Source organism: Belonocnema kinseyi, chromosome 1 (assembly GCF_010883055.1).
Source record: "Belonocnema kinseyi isolate 2016_QV_RU_SX_M_011 chromosome 1, B_treatae_v1, whole genome shotgun sequence".
NCBI classification, from domain to species: Eukaryota; Metazoa; Arthropoda; class Insecta; order Hymenoptera; family Cynipidae; genus Belonocnema; species Belonocnema kinseyi.
Genome location: NC_046657.1, coordinates 92,455,722 through 92,471,273, shown reverse-complemented (window position 1 = coordinate 92,471,273; position 15,552 = coordinate 92,455,722). Strand labels below are relative to the sequence as shown.

Here is a 15,552-nt window from a genome sequence, read left to right as displayed (position 1 = left end):
GCTACAAGCTATCTAAGGATGGTAATATAGAACGCCACCTCAAGGTAGGCCTAGTGGCGCCATCTCTTGGTCAGGCCGGAAACTTATCAATCCACCCTCGTACTTTCTAAGACGTAGTTGTAAGAAAATTCTCTCTCAATTTTACTGCAATTTAAAAATGCATACTTCCACAACTAATTAAAGCCCTGTATTCGAAAATCCTGGCTCAAGGCAGAAAATAGAGTGATAATTAGTTGTTAAAAATGGGTATACCGTAGTCTGATCGTGCTTATTGCTCAACTTGACGGAACGAAGTTGGGAAATTTATGAATGACGAACCTTTTCAGGATCCCTTAAATGAACTTGTTCTAACAAAGGATACTTCACAGATTTTCTTCTATAAGTGCAGGTTTTTTTTCACTGCATGAATTAAAGCGAAGGATTACTTTACAAGTTTCGGCAGTAGTTGTTTTAACGCCTGATATTAAGAGTAACGTATAACAGCGAATGATCACGATATATAATTATTGTACCCAACTCTCTTCTTTTATTTCCTTGCAGATAAACATGATTACTAAAAAGCTAATTTGGTAGCGTGCCCTATATTATATTTTTTTATGCATGTTCCTCCATAAGAACCAATATACTTATCTGTGCTAATGACATGGCTGGGTGATCTGAAATATTGTAATAGTATATTAAATATATAATAATAGGTTGTACTTTCATTTGCAGCTCGATCTCCAGTCTTCAATTACGTCAGTTCCACTGCGCAGGGTCTTACAACCATACGAGCATTTAATTCTGAACACTTAGTAAAAAAAGAGTTTGACGATCGTCAGGATGTCCATTCAACTGCTTATTTTATTTTTCTCTCAGCATCTCGTACTTTTGGAGCCTATATAGAGTTGATATATACGATGTATATAAATATCGTCATTTTCCTGTTCCTTACACTTGACGATGCACAAGTAGTTGGTAACGTGGGTCTGGTTATTACCCAATGTCTTTCAATTGCTGTAGCTTTACAGTGGTGTTTAAGGCAAACAGCTGAAGTAGAAAACCAAATGACATCAGTCGAAAGAGTTTTAGAATACAGTAAATTGAAAGAGGAACCATCATTAGAAAGCAAGCCTGAGAATAAACCACCTAAAGATTGGCCTACGGAAGGAAGAGTTCAATTTGAACAAGTAAACTTAAGATACAGCCCTGATGGTGCAACTGTACTTCAAAATTTAAGTTTTTCAATAGAGCCTAAGGAAAAAATTGGCATCGTTGGAAGGACTGGAGCAGGAAAATCGTCCCTGTTATCTGCGCTCTTTCGCTTGGCATATTTGGAAGGAGAAATTTATATTGATGGTATACCAACCAGTTCTTTAGGTCTTCATGATCTGCGATCAAAAATAAGCATTATTCCACAAGAACCGGTGCTGTTTGCGGGTACACTTAGAAAAAATCTAGATCCTTTTGATGAATATTCAGATGATACTCTTTGGCATGCATTAGCGGAAGTCGAATTAAACCAGGTAGTGATTGATATGGGTCCCGGTTTGAGTATGCATGTTTCAGATGGAGGTACAAATTTTAGTTTGGGTCAAAGACAGTTGCTATGTTTAGCCCGTGCTATTGTTAAAAATAACAAAATTCTTTTACTGGATGAGGCTACAGCTAACGTGGATCCACAAACAGACGAATTAATTCAGGAAACGATTAGGAAGAGATTCGAACACTGTACTGTTCTTATTATAGCTCATAGGTTGAATACAGTTATGGACTGTGATAGGTTCATTGTGATGGATGCAGGAACCATGGTTGTAAGTATCTTAGTTTTTTAATTCCCGATAAGACGGCTTACAGTGAAAACATAGTCAAAAGTAAACCTTAAAGTCCGCCCATAAATCGACGGGATTCAAGGTATGATTAAGAGTAAAAGGAAGCACGAAAGTCAGCATCTGTTGGTAATTTTTTATTCCACTCGCTTTGTGGTAAAAAATTCCGCTATGTGCTGTTCGTAAAGTCGAATGTATAATGCGGAGATTCAGTAAACTGACAGCGTATGGTCCGTCGATCGAGATGACCTTGCGCCTGAAGTACGCAAACAAAATTCGAGGTTAGATGCAGCGTCATAACAGAGAAAGCAGGAACCAATTGAAAAATAGCATTTTACCATTATAATTATACAGGGCCGCAAAAAATTGCCATGCGAAAGAGATTAGAGTATGGTGTCTAGATGTGTTTTGGGGTTCTTAATACGAAACTTAACTTAGTTTTTCCACTATAGAATCAGCTTTTCCGGGCATAAATTACGCAGGCTCACAAAAAAAAGTTGTCTGTACGGGACAAGTGACTACCCTACTGAAAATTCCTATATAGGTTCCTATATAGGAACTTACATAGGATGCTACATAAGCACCTATATGTTTCACCTAAGGCGTCACCTATAGAAAATTACATAGGATCCTAAAAAGGATCCTATATAGGTTCCTGTATAGAATCCTATATTGAATGCTGTATATGTTTCTATATGGGAACATATCCATATACGCAGCACTTACAAGATGGATGCAGAAAGCTTTGCTCCTTGGATCGCTTCGTGTCCTAAACACACGCGTGGGTTTCGCCAGCCTATCGTCGTGATTTCATCGTGCCCTGTGACCACCCATCTCAAGGATCTTTGGAATATATGTTATTTTTTCCGGCCTTGTCTAGGGCCTGTCAGGGATGCGAACGACAACCGGTCTCAGACCGAAAATTCCGGCTAGGCCGGTTAAATTTCGGCCAGGTAGCCTGTGTTATCTTTAGTATAGAATCATTTGTAAAGTGTAAACAGGTCAGAGCATAACATGCTTATGTGTTGTGGTTGGCTAAATTCGAATCTGACATTAGTTTCCCCCAGAATGTCAGACGTTTCCCACAGAAACAAAAAAGGTCCTTGAAAATCAGCTTTTTCGGAGATGAAATTACCCTTGGTATTGCAATCGTCTGGAAGCAATTCAGGCATGAGATCTTTATGTATTTGGTATCTTTATCTGTATGTTTTGCTCAAAGAGTTATACTGTAAACCCTTGTTAACTCTTGTCTTAACAAGGGTTTATTATATTTTTAAATTAATAAAATTTTCGCGTAGCATCACGGTTCGTATCTGAGTTGTAAAACCCAACTCGTCTCCGTACGTCATTTTTCGACTACATCGACTTAAGTGTAAATGACTCCATCCTGCTGCAAATCCAAACCAACTCAACCTGACTTTCAGCCGACTTGCAAAAATGAAACGTAGGCTCTATCAACAACTAATAGTTTTTTCGAATTTTATGAAAGAAGCCGTTCATCCGCTTATTATTCATTTATGCTTCTTTGACTTGGGCTTGATTTGGGCGTTCGTGTTGGATATCCTACTTTGTACCTCTATTCTATCGCTACTAAAACGTACTTAAAACCTGAAGTCGTTCCGAAAATATTGACTGACCCGCAGCGGGATTTAAATTATTACAATTTGACATTCAAACATATTTCCTGTGCACTGCCGAATCTGAACTCTTACTTGTGATACTCTAAATACATTCTAATGCATGGCCTTTAACGTAGATTTGTTTAAATTTTGTTTTACATTTGATTTTTCATTTAGTATTTTCAATTGCTACCGTATCGTACAATGGCGATTCAGTAGTATCAGTCACGCGGCAGTTCTTTCACCCAGCGGCGCTGGCTTAATGGTAGCGTTTCGTCTCGCGACTCTGCTGCTGTGCGGTTCGAAATTTTTGTCTTAAATTTTGTTTACGATTATTCACTTCAACCGGCAGAAATTTCTAAGTCGTATTAGATGTCAGTTTGACATTGGCCAGTTGCAACTTGTCATTTAGTATTCATGACGAGTCCGTCAATTCTCGAAATCCGGGAGTATTCCTGTTCATGAGTCATCTGCTGATTCGGTAGGATCAGATTTTGAAAAGATTATTGGAAGAAAGAACGAAAAATTCAATAACTTACTAAAGCCCAGCAGTTTAAAATGAAATCATCGATATGCTTAGAAAAAGAGCAAGGAAAAAATCATTTCTGACGTTCGAAAATATCTATTTTTTCCGTTATATTGGACTCTACTCAGGACATCGCGAAAATTGGTCAACTACCCTGGCGAACCGAGGAAACTGAATGGAGCCTCTATAAAGTACCCGTAAAGACCCTGTTGGGTCCCCATTAGGTTCCTTTTTTAAAAACGTAAAAAAACAGCAAGATCAACTTTTAAACTGTTGAAATTCGGATTCTACGTTAAATTTTCTATTAGAAACTCACGGAGGAATCGCAATACTTTTTTTACACCGTTGAAGATTTTTTTTAATGTCATTAACATAATCGCAATAGTTTTTTTTTGCAACGGTAAAAAGTTTAAAAAAATATAAACCGCAGAACGCCTGTTGACTGCTACATTTGAAACGCATCGCCTGAGTAGCAGTCAACAGGCGTTATTCGTCTTATTTTTTTTTACTTTTTACCGTTGCAAAAAAACTATGGAGATTATGCCGTGACCTTCTATGGGGAATTTCATCGTAGAATCTGAATTTCAACAATTTAAAAGTTAATTTTGCTGTTTTTTCGAGTTTTTCGAAAAGGAACCGAATGGGGTCTTCACGGGTACTTTGTAGAGGCTCCATTCGGTTCCTTCGGTCTGCCAGGGATGAAGCTACCTTTCTCAGAAACCAATTGAAAACATTTAAGCCCATTTTCTTGATTGTTCTTGAGAGAAAAATTAGGTAAATAATGAATTGTGTTTCCAAAGAACTGCAAAATCAACAGCAGAATATTCGAGAGTTTGAAAAAACTGCTGTTGATTTGGCAGAGATTTGGAAATGTTCAACAACTTTTTCCCGAAAAAGAGAGCGTCGTCCTAAAAGACATTTTGATGAATCGAGTGAGCGTCATCCCATTGAAAGTGATGAAGTTTATTTTAGATTCAATGTATTCAATCGAACTCATGATATCGTATCTACGCAGTTACGTGAGCGCAGTACTGACTTGACAAATATCCCGCTTTTTTGCGAAATTCAGCTGACGATGGAATTTTTTCGGTAAATCAAGAATTTTGCTCGAAATACGAAGATGATGTGTCAGGCATAATTTCAGACCAATTATTGTATTTTAAAGAGTGCTTCAAAAAAGACTTGGAAATGCTGAATTCCGCAAAGGAAATTTCATATTTCATTCTCATCAGAAATTATTTCGAATAGTACCTTTCGAATACAGTCAAACCTGAGTGACTGAGAACTGGGTAAGCGAAAAAACTCTACACCGAAAAAAATATGTAACTATATTAGTTCAATAATACCTTGAACTAATACGCTTCGCATAAATTAGAAGTCAGTAGGTAAAAAAGTCGAACTGGATCTCTTCATTTAATTTTTAATTTTATCGATTTGAGTATAGAACCGACTTGAATGTTCCTCTATAAGCGACAATCGAACTTATTAATAGTTCCAAGAACTTGAAGAATAAGTCATGAAGAGTCAAACTTTGAAGACTTCGTGCGGATTGACGTTGACGTGTCTACCACCGCAGAATACACCGATGACGATATTGTTCAGAATTGTGTAAGCGCGTGTAATGACGGAAACGACAGTTAGAATAAACCCGATCGAACACAGATTTTGGATACAAAAGTAGAGAAGATTCCAAAGAAGCATGATGCTTTACATACATTGGCCACACTCCATATATTTTTTGAATACTCAAACGATCTTTCATAAAAATATATTTAATAAAATTTATGAACTCGAAAAATATACACAAAATGTACAAACAGAAAGGCAGAAGAAATTATCAGATTTCTTTAGGTAAATACTATTGTAAGATTCTTTGTTTTATTTTTTTCAGCATCTGTGTTGAATTATATAATAACAAACTAAAAAAACTTATGAACATAAAAAATATACACACAATCTACAAACAGGAACGCAGAAGAAATTAACACATTTATTTAGGTAAATATTATTGTAAGATTGTTTTCAACATCTATGTCGAATTATATAATAATATGCTGATTGAATTATAATACTGTACATACATATTTATGATTACATATTTAATGTATTTTTATAGACCTCTGTGAGTGAGAAAGACCACTCCTATACCTCTATAAGCTAGAAGCTCGGGTTAATGAGAAACCTGCATAAGCGAAAAAGAGATCGCGGTCCCTTGAACTCTCGCGTATCCAGGTTCGATTGTAGTAGATTTTCTGAAAATGTCACAGCTTGCTGCCTTTTTTTGACCATTTCAGTTACCTTTGCAAAAGCAGAAAGGTCTTTCTTAAAATTAAAAATAATAAAAAATTATCTGCGGAATACAAAGAAGCAAGAAAGATTCATAGGGATTCATAGATTCCTAACATAAATTTTTTAAACGGAGTTGCGCCACTGGTGAAGGTAGACGCAATTTTCAAAAAATTAACATTTTAAAAACTGGGCTCCACTTATAAAAAGGCCGTGACACATGTCTAATGAAATTCGAAAATCTTTCTAATTATGCTAATGTGACCTTGATTTTAATTACGGCCCTTAGTGTCAGCCCTGATGAAAATATTCGTTAGAAATCGTTAGAGTCTGTTAAGCCGCTTCGAAAATTGCCGTTCTAGTTTTAAGTGGATTCAAAGAGCAATCGTGGAAAGCAATGTGTTTTAATATGTTGCCAAACATTTTTAATGGGATCTTCGGGGAACCTAAGTGGAAATTATAATCTGAAATTACTTTTTTAACATTTCTTTCAAAGGAACTAATAGGAATTTAATAGGGAGATAATTCTAAGAGAATTTAAACGGAACCTACGTGGACCTTAAAACGCGAAATTATTTTTCGAGAATTTTTTTTAAATAGATCTAATGGGAATTTAATAGTACTACCTTTCCTGAAAAAATTACCAAGTATATAATTGCCGTCTCTAGAGGATCCTAGAAGATTTTAAACGGACATTAAAACGATAAATTATTTTTTAAGAGGATGCGTTTATTGAAAAAGTTACTATGCATATAATTACCATATTAAAAGTATCTAAGAGGATCTTAAACGATTATTTAAACACTAAATTATTTTGTGCGAAATTTCTCTGAGTGGATTTCATAGTAATTTAAGAGGCTGCGTTTACTGGAAAATGACTAGTATATAATTGCCATCTTAAGAGGTTCTACAGGGATCTTAGACGGACATTAAAACAATTAATATTTTGTACGGAATTTTTCTAAGTGGATGTAATAGGCATTTAAAAGGACTGCATTTACTGGAAATGTGACTAAGTATAAAACTTTCATTCTGAGGGGATCTAAAGGGAACTTAAGTGGGCACTAAAAAACTAAATTACTTTGTACGGAACTTGTCTAAGTGGACTAACGGTAATTTAAGAGCCTGCGTTAACTGGAAAAGTTACTAAGAAATTAAAACGCTACATTATTTTGTACGGAATTTCTCTAAGTGGATGTAATAGGAATTCAAGAGTTATACTGTAAATTATATTAAATCAAAAAATGGGGGATTAATTACACATTTAGAATCTTCAGATGAAACATTTCGGCTATAATGTACAACTTTTTCACTTTACTATAGGATTCAGTCTCAGAATGCATTTACCTATTAAGAGATTTAATTGGTTGCATGGAGGTAACCATCAGGAAGCCACGCAAGCGTAGTCATAACTTGCAAATATGTCAAAAAATATACTCTACTTTCTCCTTCCTCCCAGCGGACATGTTCTGTAAATTCTACATGACTAGGAGAGAAAATTTATACATGAGATGGTTGCAATCACATGCTATACCAGTTACAGAACATGAAAATCGCACTTTTCTGTAACGTTGTTACTGTAAAGATACGTAGCAGTTCTGGAATTCTATAATGTAACTAATATAGAATAGAGTGATAGAAATATTGCGCCACTATTCTAAATGTTACGTCCATTTAGAAGCATTTCAGATATTTTTACAGGCTCATAGAAACCTCATAGAAACCTTTTAAACTCCCAGTATGCAAGGACAAAAAAAACCATTGTTTACTTTTAAGTTCCTATATGACCAACTTACGAACACCACAAGATCCACAGTATATGCTCTTTCAAGCATGTAACAAAACCCTGGCGGACCGAAGGAACAGAAAGGAGCCTCTACAAAGTACCTTTAAAGACCCCACTTAGTCCCCATTCGATTCCTTTTTAAAACCTAAAAAAAATAGCAAGATCATATTTTAAATTGTTGAAATTCGGATTCTGCGTTAAAATTTTCATTAGAAACTTACAGAGTAATGGTAATACTTTTTCTTGGAGCGTTAAAAACTTTAAAATATAAAATACCTGTCAATTACATGGGCCGAAGGCGGCTTCAAATGCATCTTCTTTTAGTAGCAGTTAATACGTGTTCTGTTGGTAACTTTAAGAATTTTGTCTCGATGCTAGCGGCACGCAGTGGAAACCTCAGAGAACAACGCTGCGATGCAAATGAGAACAGTCAAGCAGTGTCCTTGAGATTACGAGACGAGATGTCAGGACTAAAGGTAAAGGAATGACATTTTTTTTAATTTTCAACGCTACAAAAAAGAGTATTGTGTTTACTCCGTGAGTTTCTAACGGCAATTTTAACGTAGAATCCGAATTTCAACAACTAAAGGTTGATCTTGCTGTTTTTTTTTTTTTTTAGTTTTTTACGAAGGAACCGAAGAGGAGCTCAGTGGCGTTTTGAAGGGTACTTTGTAGAGACTCCTTTCGGCTTCTTCGGTCCGCCAGGGAAACCTGTTAAAAATCATAGAAAATCTTGAATTCTTAAATCGATAGCGATTGCGAGAGGATTCTAAGAGGGGTTTTTAGCAGGGAAAACTCATTTTTGGTCCCACGCTGAAAAAAGCTTGGTGTTACTGAAAACCCGCTGCCCTTCAGCCATTTTTTAACTTTAGAAAACAAATCAAAGTCACATGGAACAATATCTGGACTGTAAGGAGGACTATCTAAAATAGTACATCCAGATTTGCCAAAAAAGCAGTTCTTCGCTGTGCTCTATGTGCTGGAGCGTTGTCATGACTTCTGTGTACTAACAAGAGGAAACCTTTCACTGTGTCTCTAGCACAACTCTTTGTGCATTTGCGTATCACAAAGAACGCAGCACATCCTGACGTCCTTTCGTCATTTGGAGACCAGTGAGGCAACCAAAGTGTGCAGACCTTCGTAAGATTTAAATGCTGGTGCAGAATATCTTGAGTAGCTGATGCACCAATTTTCAATAATTCCCGTATCTACCGGAAAGGGATTTTTCTCTCTCCGTTCAGTAACTTCTACAGTGGCTTTAATTTTGTCATGTGTAACTGCCTCCGTCTCGGTCGCCCTACGTGTGTATTGTGTTCGAGACGAAAATGTATTCCTTAGAACTCTTTTTACGACCAGAAAACAGTCTTTCGATATAAGCGATTTATACCCTAAACTGTAATTTAAACCGATTAAGAAGTTGTAAATTCATCCACGTAACCTTTTTTTTAACTTTTCGTGCTGTGAAATCGAAGAATAACGCAAACTGGAGCTTGAAAACTCCCCTCGCCACCTAATTTGTGACGCTCTTTCTAACTCAATGAGTTCCACCCCAATCCATTGAACAGTAGCCTCGTATTACCAAAGTTTTAGTTTACCCTTTTAAACTTATTCTGTAGGAAAATATTCACTTCTTGATCCCCATGTGCTAGAAGGGAGAGGCGAATAACTTCTTCCAAAAGTTTCTCGACAAACGTTTAAAAGGCATCTTTCATAAATATATGAGAGATCAGAATTTTTTAATAGAGGCTAAGTTTAATTCTTTCAACTCATCTGCCCTAGGGAACCGAGTAAACGGATCCTTCTAGTATCCACATAATATCACTTCCGTATCATGTAACAAAGGCTCAAAAAATTGCAAGATGGGCATTTAACTTGTTTCAATTCGGATTCTACGTTAAATTTTCCATTAAAATGTAACGGAGTGATTGCCATACTTTTTCTTCAGCGTTAAAAACTTTTAAAATTATAATACCTATCATTTACATAAGCAATGGGCAGCTTCAAGCACATCTTATTTAGTAGCAGTTGATAGGAGTTATCCGTCGGTAACTAAGAATTTTGGGTGGGTGCTAGCGCCATACAGAGGAAACCTGAAAAAACAAGGCTGTGACGCAAGTGGCAACATACTACTGAAGCGATTATGCATGCGCTTGAAGCCACCTTCAGTAGATGTTAATGACATTTACTTAAATTTCTAACGCATCAAAAATACTATTACAATTACTCCATGACATTTCAATGAAAATTTTAAAGTATAATCCGAATTGCAACATTTGTAGTAGTATGCCGCATTTAACCTTTAAAGCTTGGTGGTATGTTGTTGTAGCGATATTTAAAACATGGGTTCGTCAGGAGTGGGAGGCAATCCTTAGAATAATACCTGTTATTTACAAAATCATAAGGCGATTTATGAAATTATATTCTTAAGCTTTGTATTCATTTTTCAGGAATTTGATAAACCAATGCGTTTACTGGAAAGAAAGCAGGGATTCTTGTATGATATGGTGCAAAATACAGGGCCTGAAATGGCTGACTTTCTCGCCAAAATGGCTAAAACTACAAGTTTATAAAACACCAAGTTATACAAATAGGTAAAATCGCTGAATCTGATAAGTGCATTCTGTTTTTTTGTATTATACTCTACATATAATAATTATTTAAGTTATATTTAAGAATCTCTGCTGTTGCAAATATCTATCAGAATTTTTGGACACACTTAATTAAATCTTTATGTAAATCGCGTTTTTAAATTGCGAATCACACACATGTATGCTTCAAAAATAATTGAGGAGTTCTGGACAAGAAGGCGATAGGCGTTCGAGAACGAATAAAAGTATTGTCCAAGCTGTGACGTCAGGTATCAAAAGTGAAATGCGAAATTTGAAAAAATCAAAAATATAGTTAGATAGCTCTTGAAAAATGAACCTGAGTCTCCATTTACAGTTTTTCTCTCGGGCTGCAAATTTTCCAGTAAATAAATAAAAACTGAGTTTTTTTTAATTGAAAAAACCATGTTTTTTCACATTCAACTCGCCGTAAGTAATTCGTTTATCAACTAATTAACAAATTTCTTTTTGGGTTTTATTCGTGACATTCTAGCGGAGGCTACAGTGTCCAATAAGGGTCAAAAGTTAATTTCTAATGTTCTCATTAAGAAAAAATCTCATTAAGAAATCAACTTCCTTTAATAAGATTTTACATTAATTTATAAAAATACAAGTATAATTAAAGAAAATGTTGATGAAAATTTAAAAAATAACATTTTAACTGGATTTGAATATTGAAGATAATTTATAGGGAAAACTATGCTACACGTTGTTCTTAGAGAAAATATGCAGGCGACTGACTAATTTTGATTTCCTTTGCGCAGCCGGTTGTAAAATTTGTTTAAGAAGGGAGTGATGTCTTTCTCTTTTACGGCTAACATCCGCCAACAATTTTTTCATAAATTTTGAGAAATACTGCCAAGGAAAGTAATAAATATGAAACTAAGATTAATGGAAAAGTGAAATGAAGAAATTATGTATACGAAAAGGGAAAGGACACTATTCTACAAAGAAACTACCACTACCCATGCGCAGATTTTGGGCCTTCTCTCGGGGAAAAGAGTATAGAGATCACCAAAAATTGTCTCATAAGATCATTTATAGTAAATTATTGAGAAAAGGAATCTATGCTTCAAGAAGTCTTGATTATTAGGTTAACTATTTTCTGTTAAAAAATGGTTGATAAACTCCGTGATTTAGTTGTATTAATGCTTTTAAGAAATAATCCAGAGGTACGTTTTGTAATCTCTGTCGATTTTCGAACAGGTTATGACTTCTGATAAAAGAAATAAAGACGAAGCAGCATATTATGCACTAAGGAGTCAAGGTAGTGTCTTTTTTTACAAATATCATCTGTATATTGCCAATTGATTTTCTAGAACAAAAAGTGCTGGCCAGTGTCCATGTAAAGCTGTTTTTCTTTACAGCAAGCAATTTTATCAAAAATTTTCGAGAGAGAAAAGATACTCTTCAACAAGTCTACTCCAACATTTACGAAGAAAGTGTTATTCAAAAGTTTATATTTACCAACTTGTACACATATTCCAATGCATATACTTTAACGCGCTATATCTTCAGAAATTATAAATAAGATCTTCTTAAAATTTTTACATCAATAGTGTAAATTTCCTAGCGCACCAAGTGAACGGAAAGGATACTCTACAGTGTATCCTGATAGTATCCACATAATATCCTTTCCGTATCATGTAACAAAAACTAAAAAAAAACAGCAAGATGGGCATTTAACTTGTTTCAATTCTGATTCTACGTTAAGTTTTCCATTAGAATGTCACGGAGTAATTGCATTAGTTTTTTTTCAGCGTTACAGATTTTTTTAAATGTCATTAACTTTTGCTGATGGCGAATTCACACGCATTCATAATCGCTTCAGTTGTATGTAGCACCCAGCCAAAATTCTTAGTTACTGACGGATAACGCTTTTAAACTGCTACTAAAAGAAGGTGCGATTGAAGCCGCCTTTCCCCCATGTAAATTATTGGTATTATAATTTTTTAAGTTTTTAACGCTGAAAAAAACTATTGCAATAACTCCGTGACATTCTAATGAGAAATTTGACGTAGAATCCGAATCGCAACAAGTTAAATGCCCATCTTGCTGTTTTTTTTAGTTATTGTTGCATGATGCGGAACGCATACTATGTGGATACTATGAGGATACGCTGTAGAGTATCCTTTCCGTTCACTCGGTCCGCTAGGGAAGCTTGAGTAAAAAATTTACATTAGATGCATTCGAGTAAAATAATAACTTATTCTCCTATAGAAAATAATAAAACGAATCACGTTCTCAGCCTCTAATTATCGTAGAAGCTTGTAATAAAGCTGAATAATACTATTAAAAATTTAAATTATAAAATAACTTTACTTAAACATTTGTGATATTTATGGTTGTTGCTTTATTCATATTGTGTGCCCTAAGGGCTTACATGACCTTCATTTCTTACACGACCATCTGCAAACTTTATATTATCTTATCCTCACTACTCACAATATTTACAACTATTTACATCAATTCTTAGACCTCCGTACTTCTATATTAATCTCGCGCAATTTTACTGTTGGAAAAGTGAGCGATCGATCGAAGTGAGAGTGCGAGCGCCTTTTAATCTAAGTATGTATTATAGTACATAATAATTGTTGTTAGTAAATTATTAGAATAGGAACTGTTATGATGCAAGAAAATTTTATTGATGACAAAATTGAAAATATTACACTGCTGGAAAATGTGACAGAAAAATCTAAGTTAAAGGAGTGAACATAACCTCCTTAAAAACGCTAAGTTGATTATGGTTCTATCGATTAGATCAATATGGCGATGTTGGCGCGAAGATATAATTATTTGAATAAATAAGTACATGATCATTCATTTTAACACTCCTACTTTTCATGGACTCTCTTTTGATGTATACACATTTGATATGAGTTCTAACCGCTCTTAAAAATTAATTACATTTATGGCTTGATATTCAACAGTTCTCGCATGTAACAAAATTATTCCCTTAACAATTTCCAGATAAAAATTTGCGAGCACAAAGATGGCGTGATGAATCGCTCGCATGCAGATTGTCCTGTGCGCTGCGCTATCATCCGAGCAGACAAATGCGTCCTCAATTGCGACGCATATCGCTCGCATGCGTGAAGGTACACGCATGACGGTGATCGGCGAGCTTCAAAATTGATGCAGGATTTAAAAATATATTATTCTAATTATTATTATTAAATAAAAACAGGAATAATTGCACATGAAAAGAATTCTTTTAATAACTCATATAGTGATTTTAATACACACCTTTATATCTTTAACCCTCTCGACGTACTCTAGTGTGAATCGACACTAGCAAAATTTTTAAATTGCTGGCATTTTCCGCTTTCACGTTTTCGAGGTACACCCCCGCTACGACAAATATGCGGCACCTCTCTGGCATCTATAGTCGTTGAGTCCGCGTTCATTCGTGGCTGGGCTGTCGAAGTAGCAGCGTCTAAATTTTGAATTTTGCTACTTGGCACTTGGAGTTCTATTGAAAGTAAGTAAATTTAATCTTTTTCACAATAATTATAGATTTTAATATAATTATTGACATAAATTGCAAACAAAAAATTTTTTCGCATTCGATAGCCACTGCAAAGAAATTTGATTTTTCTAAAAATTTTGCACATTTTCGTAATTCATTTCTAATAATAATCAATTTACAATGATTATTTAATCATTTGTGTTTCAGAATGAGTGTCCGGGTCTATAACCTCCGAAGTGCGAGGGACCTAGGAGCGTCCCTGTCGGATTCAGAAGAGGAACATTTTTCTGAAAAATTTAGCGTTTGGCTTGGTGAAACCGCACCTTCGGCGACGATTAGAGTTACCTAAATTACGCGCTTCGATTAAAACAATCATACACAAAGTTTTAGAGATAGGTGCGCCCGTACCTGCAGCGTTAACTGTCATTAGAGAGAATACACAGGCAAAATGTCACATGTGCGAAACCGCTGTTACTAGTCGAACACGCATGAGGTGCCCGAACTGCATGCGAAGAATGTGTGACGACCATCCTGCACCTATCCGCGTTGAATGCGAGCGTTTTGCTGAAAATCACCACTCTGAAAGCCCGAAATTCCCTCTTTGAAAATCTAGTAACTTCGGGTGCATGGGAAAAATACTTAGCATAATTATATTACTTGTATATATTTTTTTCTTTAAAAACAATATTTGAGCTAACAAATCGTGTTGGGTTTGTTAAATTTTATCAAAATGCAAAAAAATGAAATTTTTCAAAAAAAAAATAATTTTTTTTAAAACATACTTTGTTTAAAACAATTTTTCGTAACAAAATGTATTTTTTGTTAATTTTAATTGCAGCATTGTATTCTATGAAAAATTTCACACAGAAAACATATGTCTTTCGATATGTTTTGAACCTTTCTTGATCTTTAAATCAGCTGCTGAAATCGCGAAATCCCAATTTGCACCTATGTACGTTCCATCGGCGCTAGAATGAAGTGTACGTTGAGAGGGTTAAGTCTAGACGTAAGCAAAAAATACAAAATTCTGCGATTTCAATTGCACACCTAGCTCGGCCGCAATTGATGTTAATTCTGCTTTTATAACTAGTAGCAATGCATATCCAACTGAGCCGTTCACATCTAAAAACACTTAACTCCGAAAACAATTAGGAAAACGAGGAAAATCACGCGGAAAACCGCAAATCCAGTCAAACCAAAAGTAAACGCGTGTAAAGGGCAGGAGACTGCGGTATACTGCGGGAGACAAAGCGCAATGATTCCACATCGGAAACGAGATGTGGTCTAATACTATGACAGTGCTATGTCCATGTGAATATAGTAGGAGCCGATGTAAATGACTGAGTTGCGCGCGCAACCCATTTCTCTTCTTCTGAATTTGAAAACTCGAAGGTGCACGATTGCCCGTCGGAACACTTCGGTGGTTCTATTTATATCTCTATCTGCTTCGAA

The 15,552-nt window shown here is 35.4% G+C and overlaps 1 protein-coding gene across 8 annotated transcripts in view; it reads left to right on the top strand.

The window, feature by feature from the left end:
- The window catches only part of LOC117173009 (probable multidrug resistance-associated protein lethal(2)03659), a 75,119-nt gene extending 61,368 nt beyond the window's left edge, over positions 1-13,751 (top strand). For 4 of the 8 annotated variants that reach the window (XM_033361356.1, XM_033361364.1, XM_033361373.1 and 1 more), the window contains exons 12-13: positions 715-1,793; positions 13,602-13,751. In XM_033361356.1, coding sequence (XP_033217247.1) covers positions 715-1,793; positions 13,602-13,727 — 1,205 coding nt within the window. In that variant the 3' untranslated portion in view covers positions 13,728-13,751. Of the gene's footprint in view, positions 1-714; positions 1,794-5,844; positions 5,952-10,472; positions 10,969-11,395; positions 12,215-13,601 lie in introns of those variants that run through there. The other 4 variants (XR_004467095.1, XM_033361399.1, XM_033361408.1 and 1 more) reach the window with 4 other exon arrangements.
- The last annotated feature ends 1,801 nt before the right edge of the window (positions 13,752-15,552 follow it).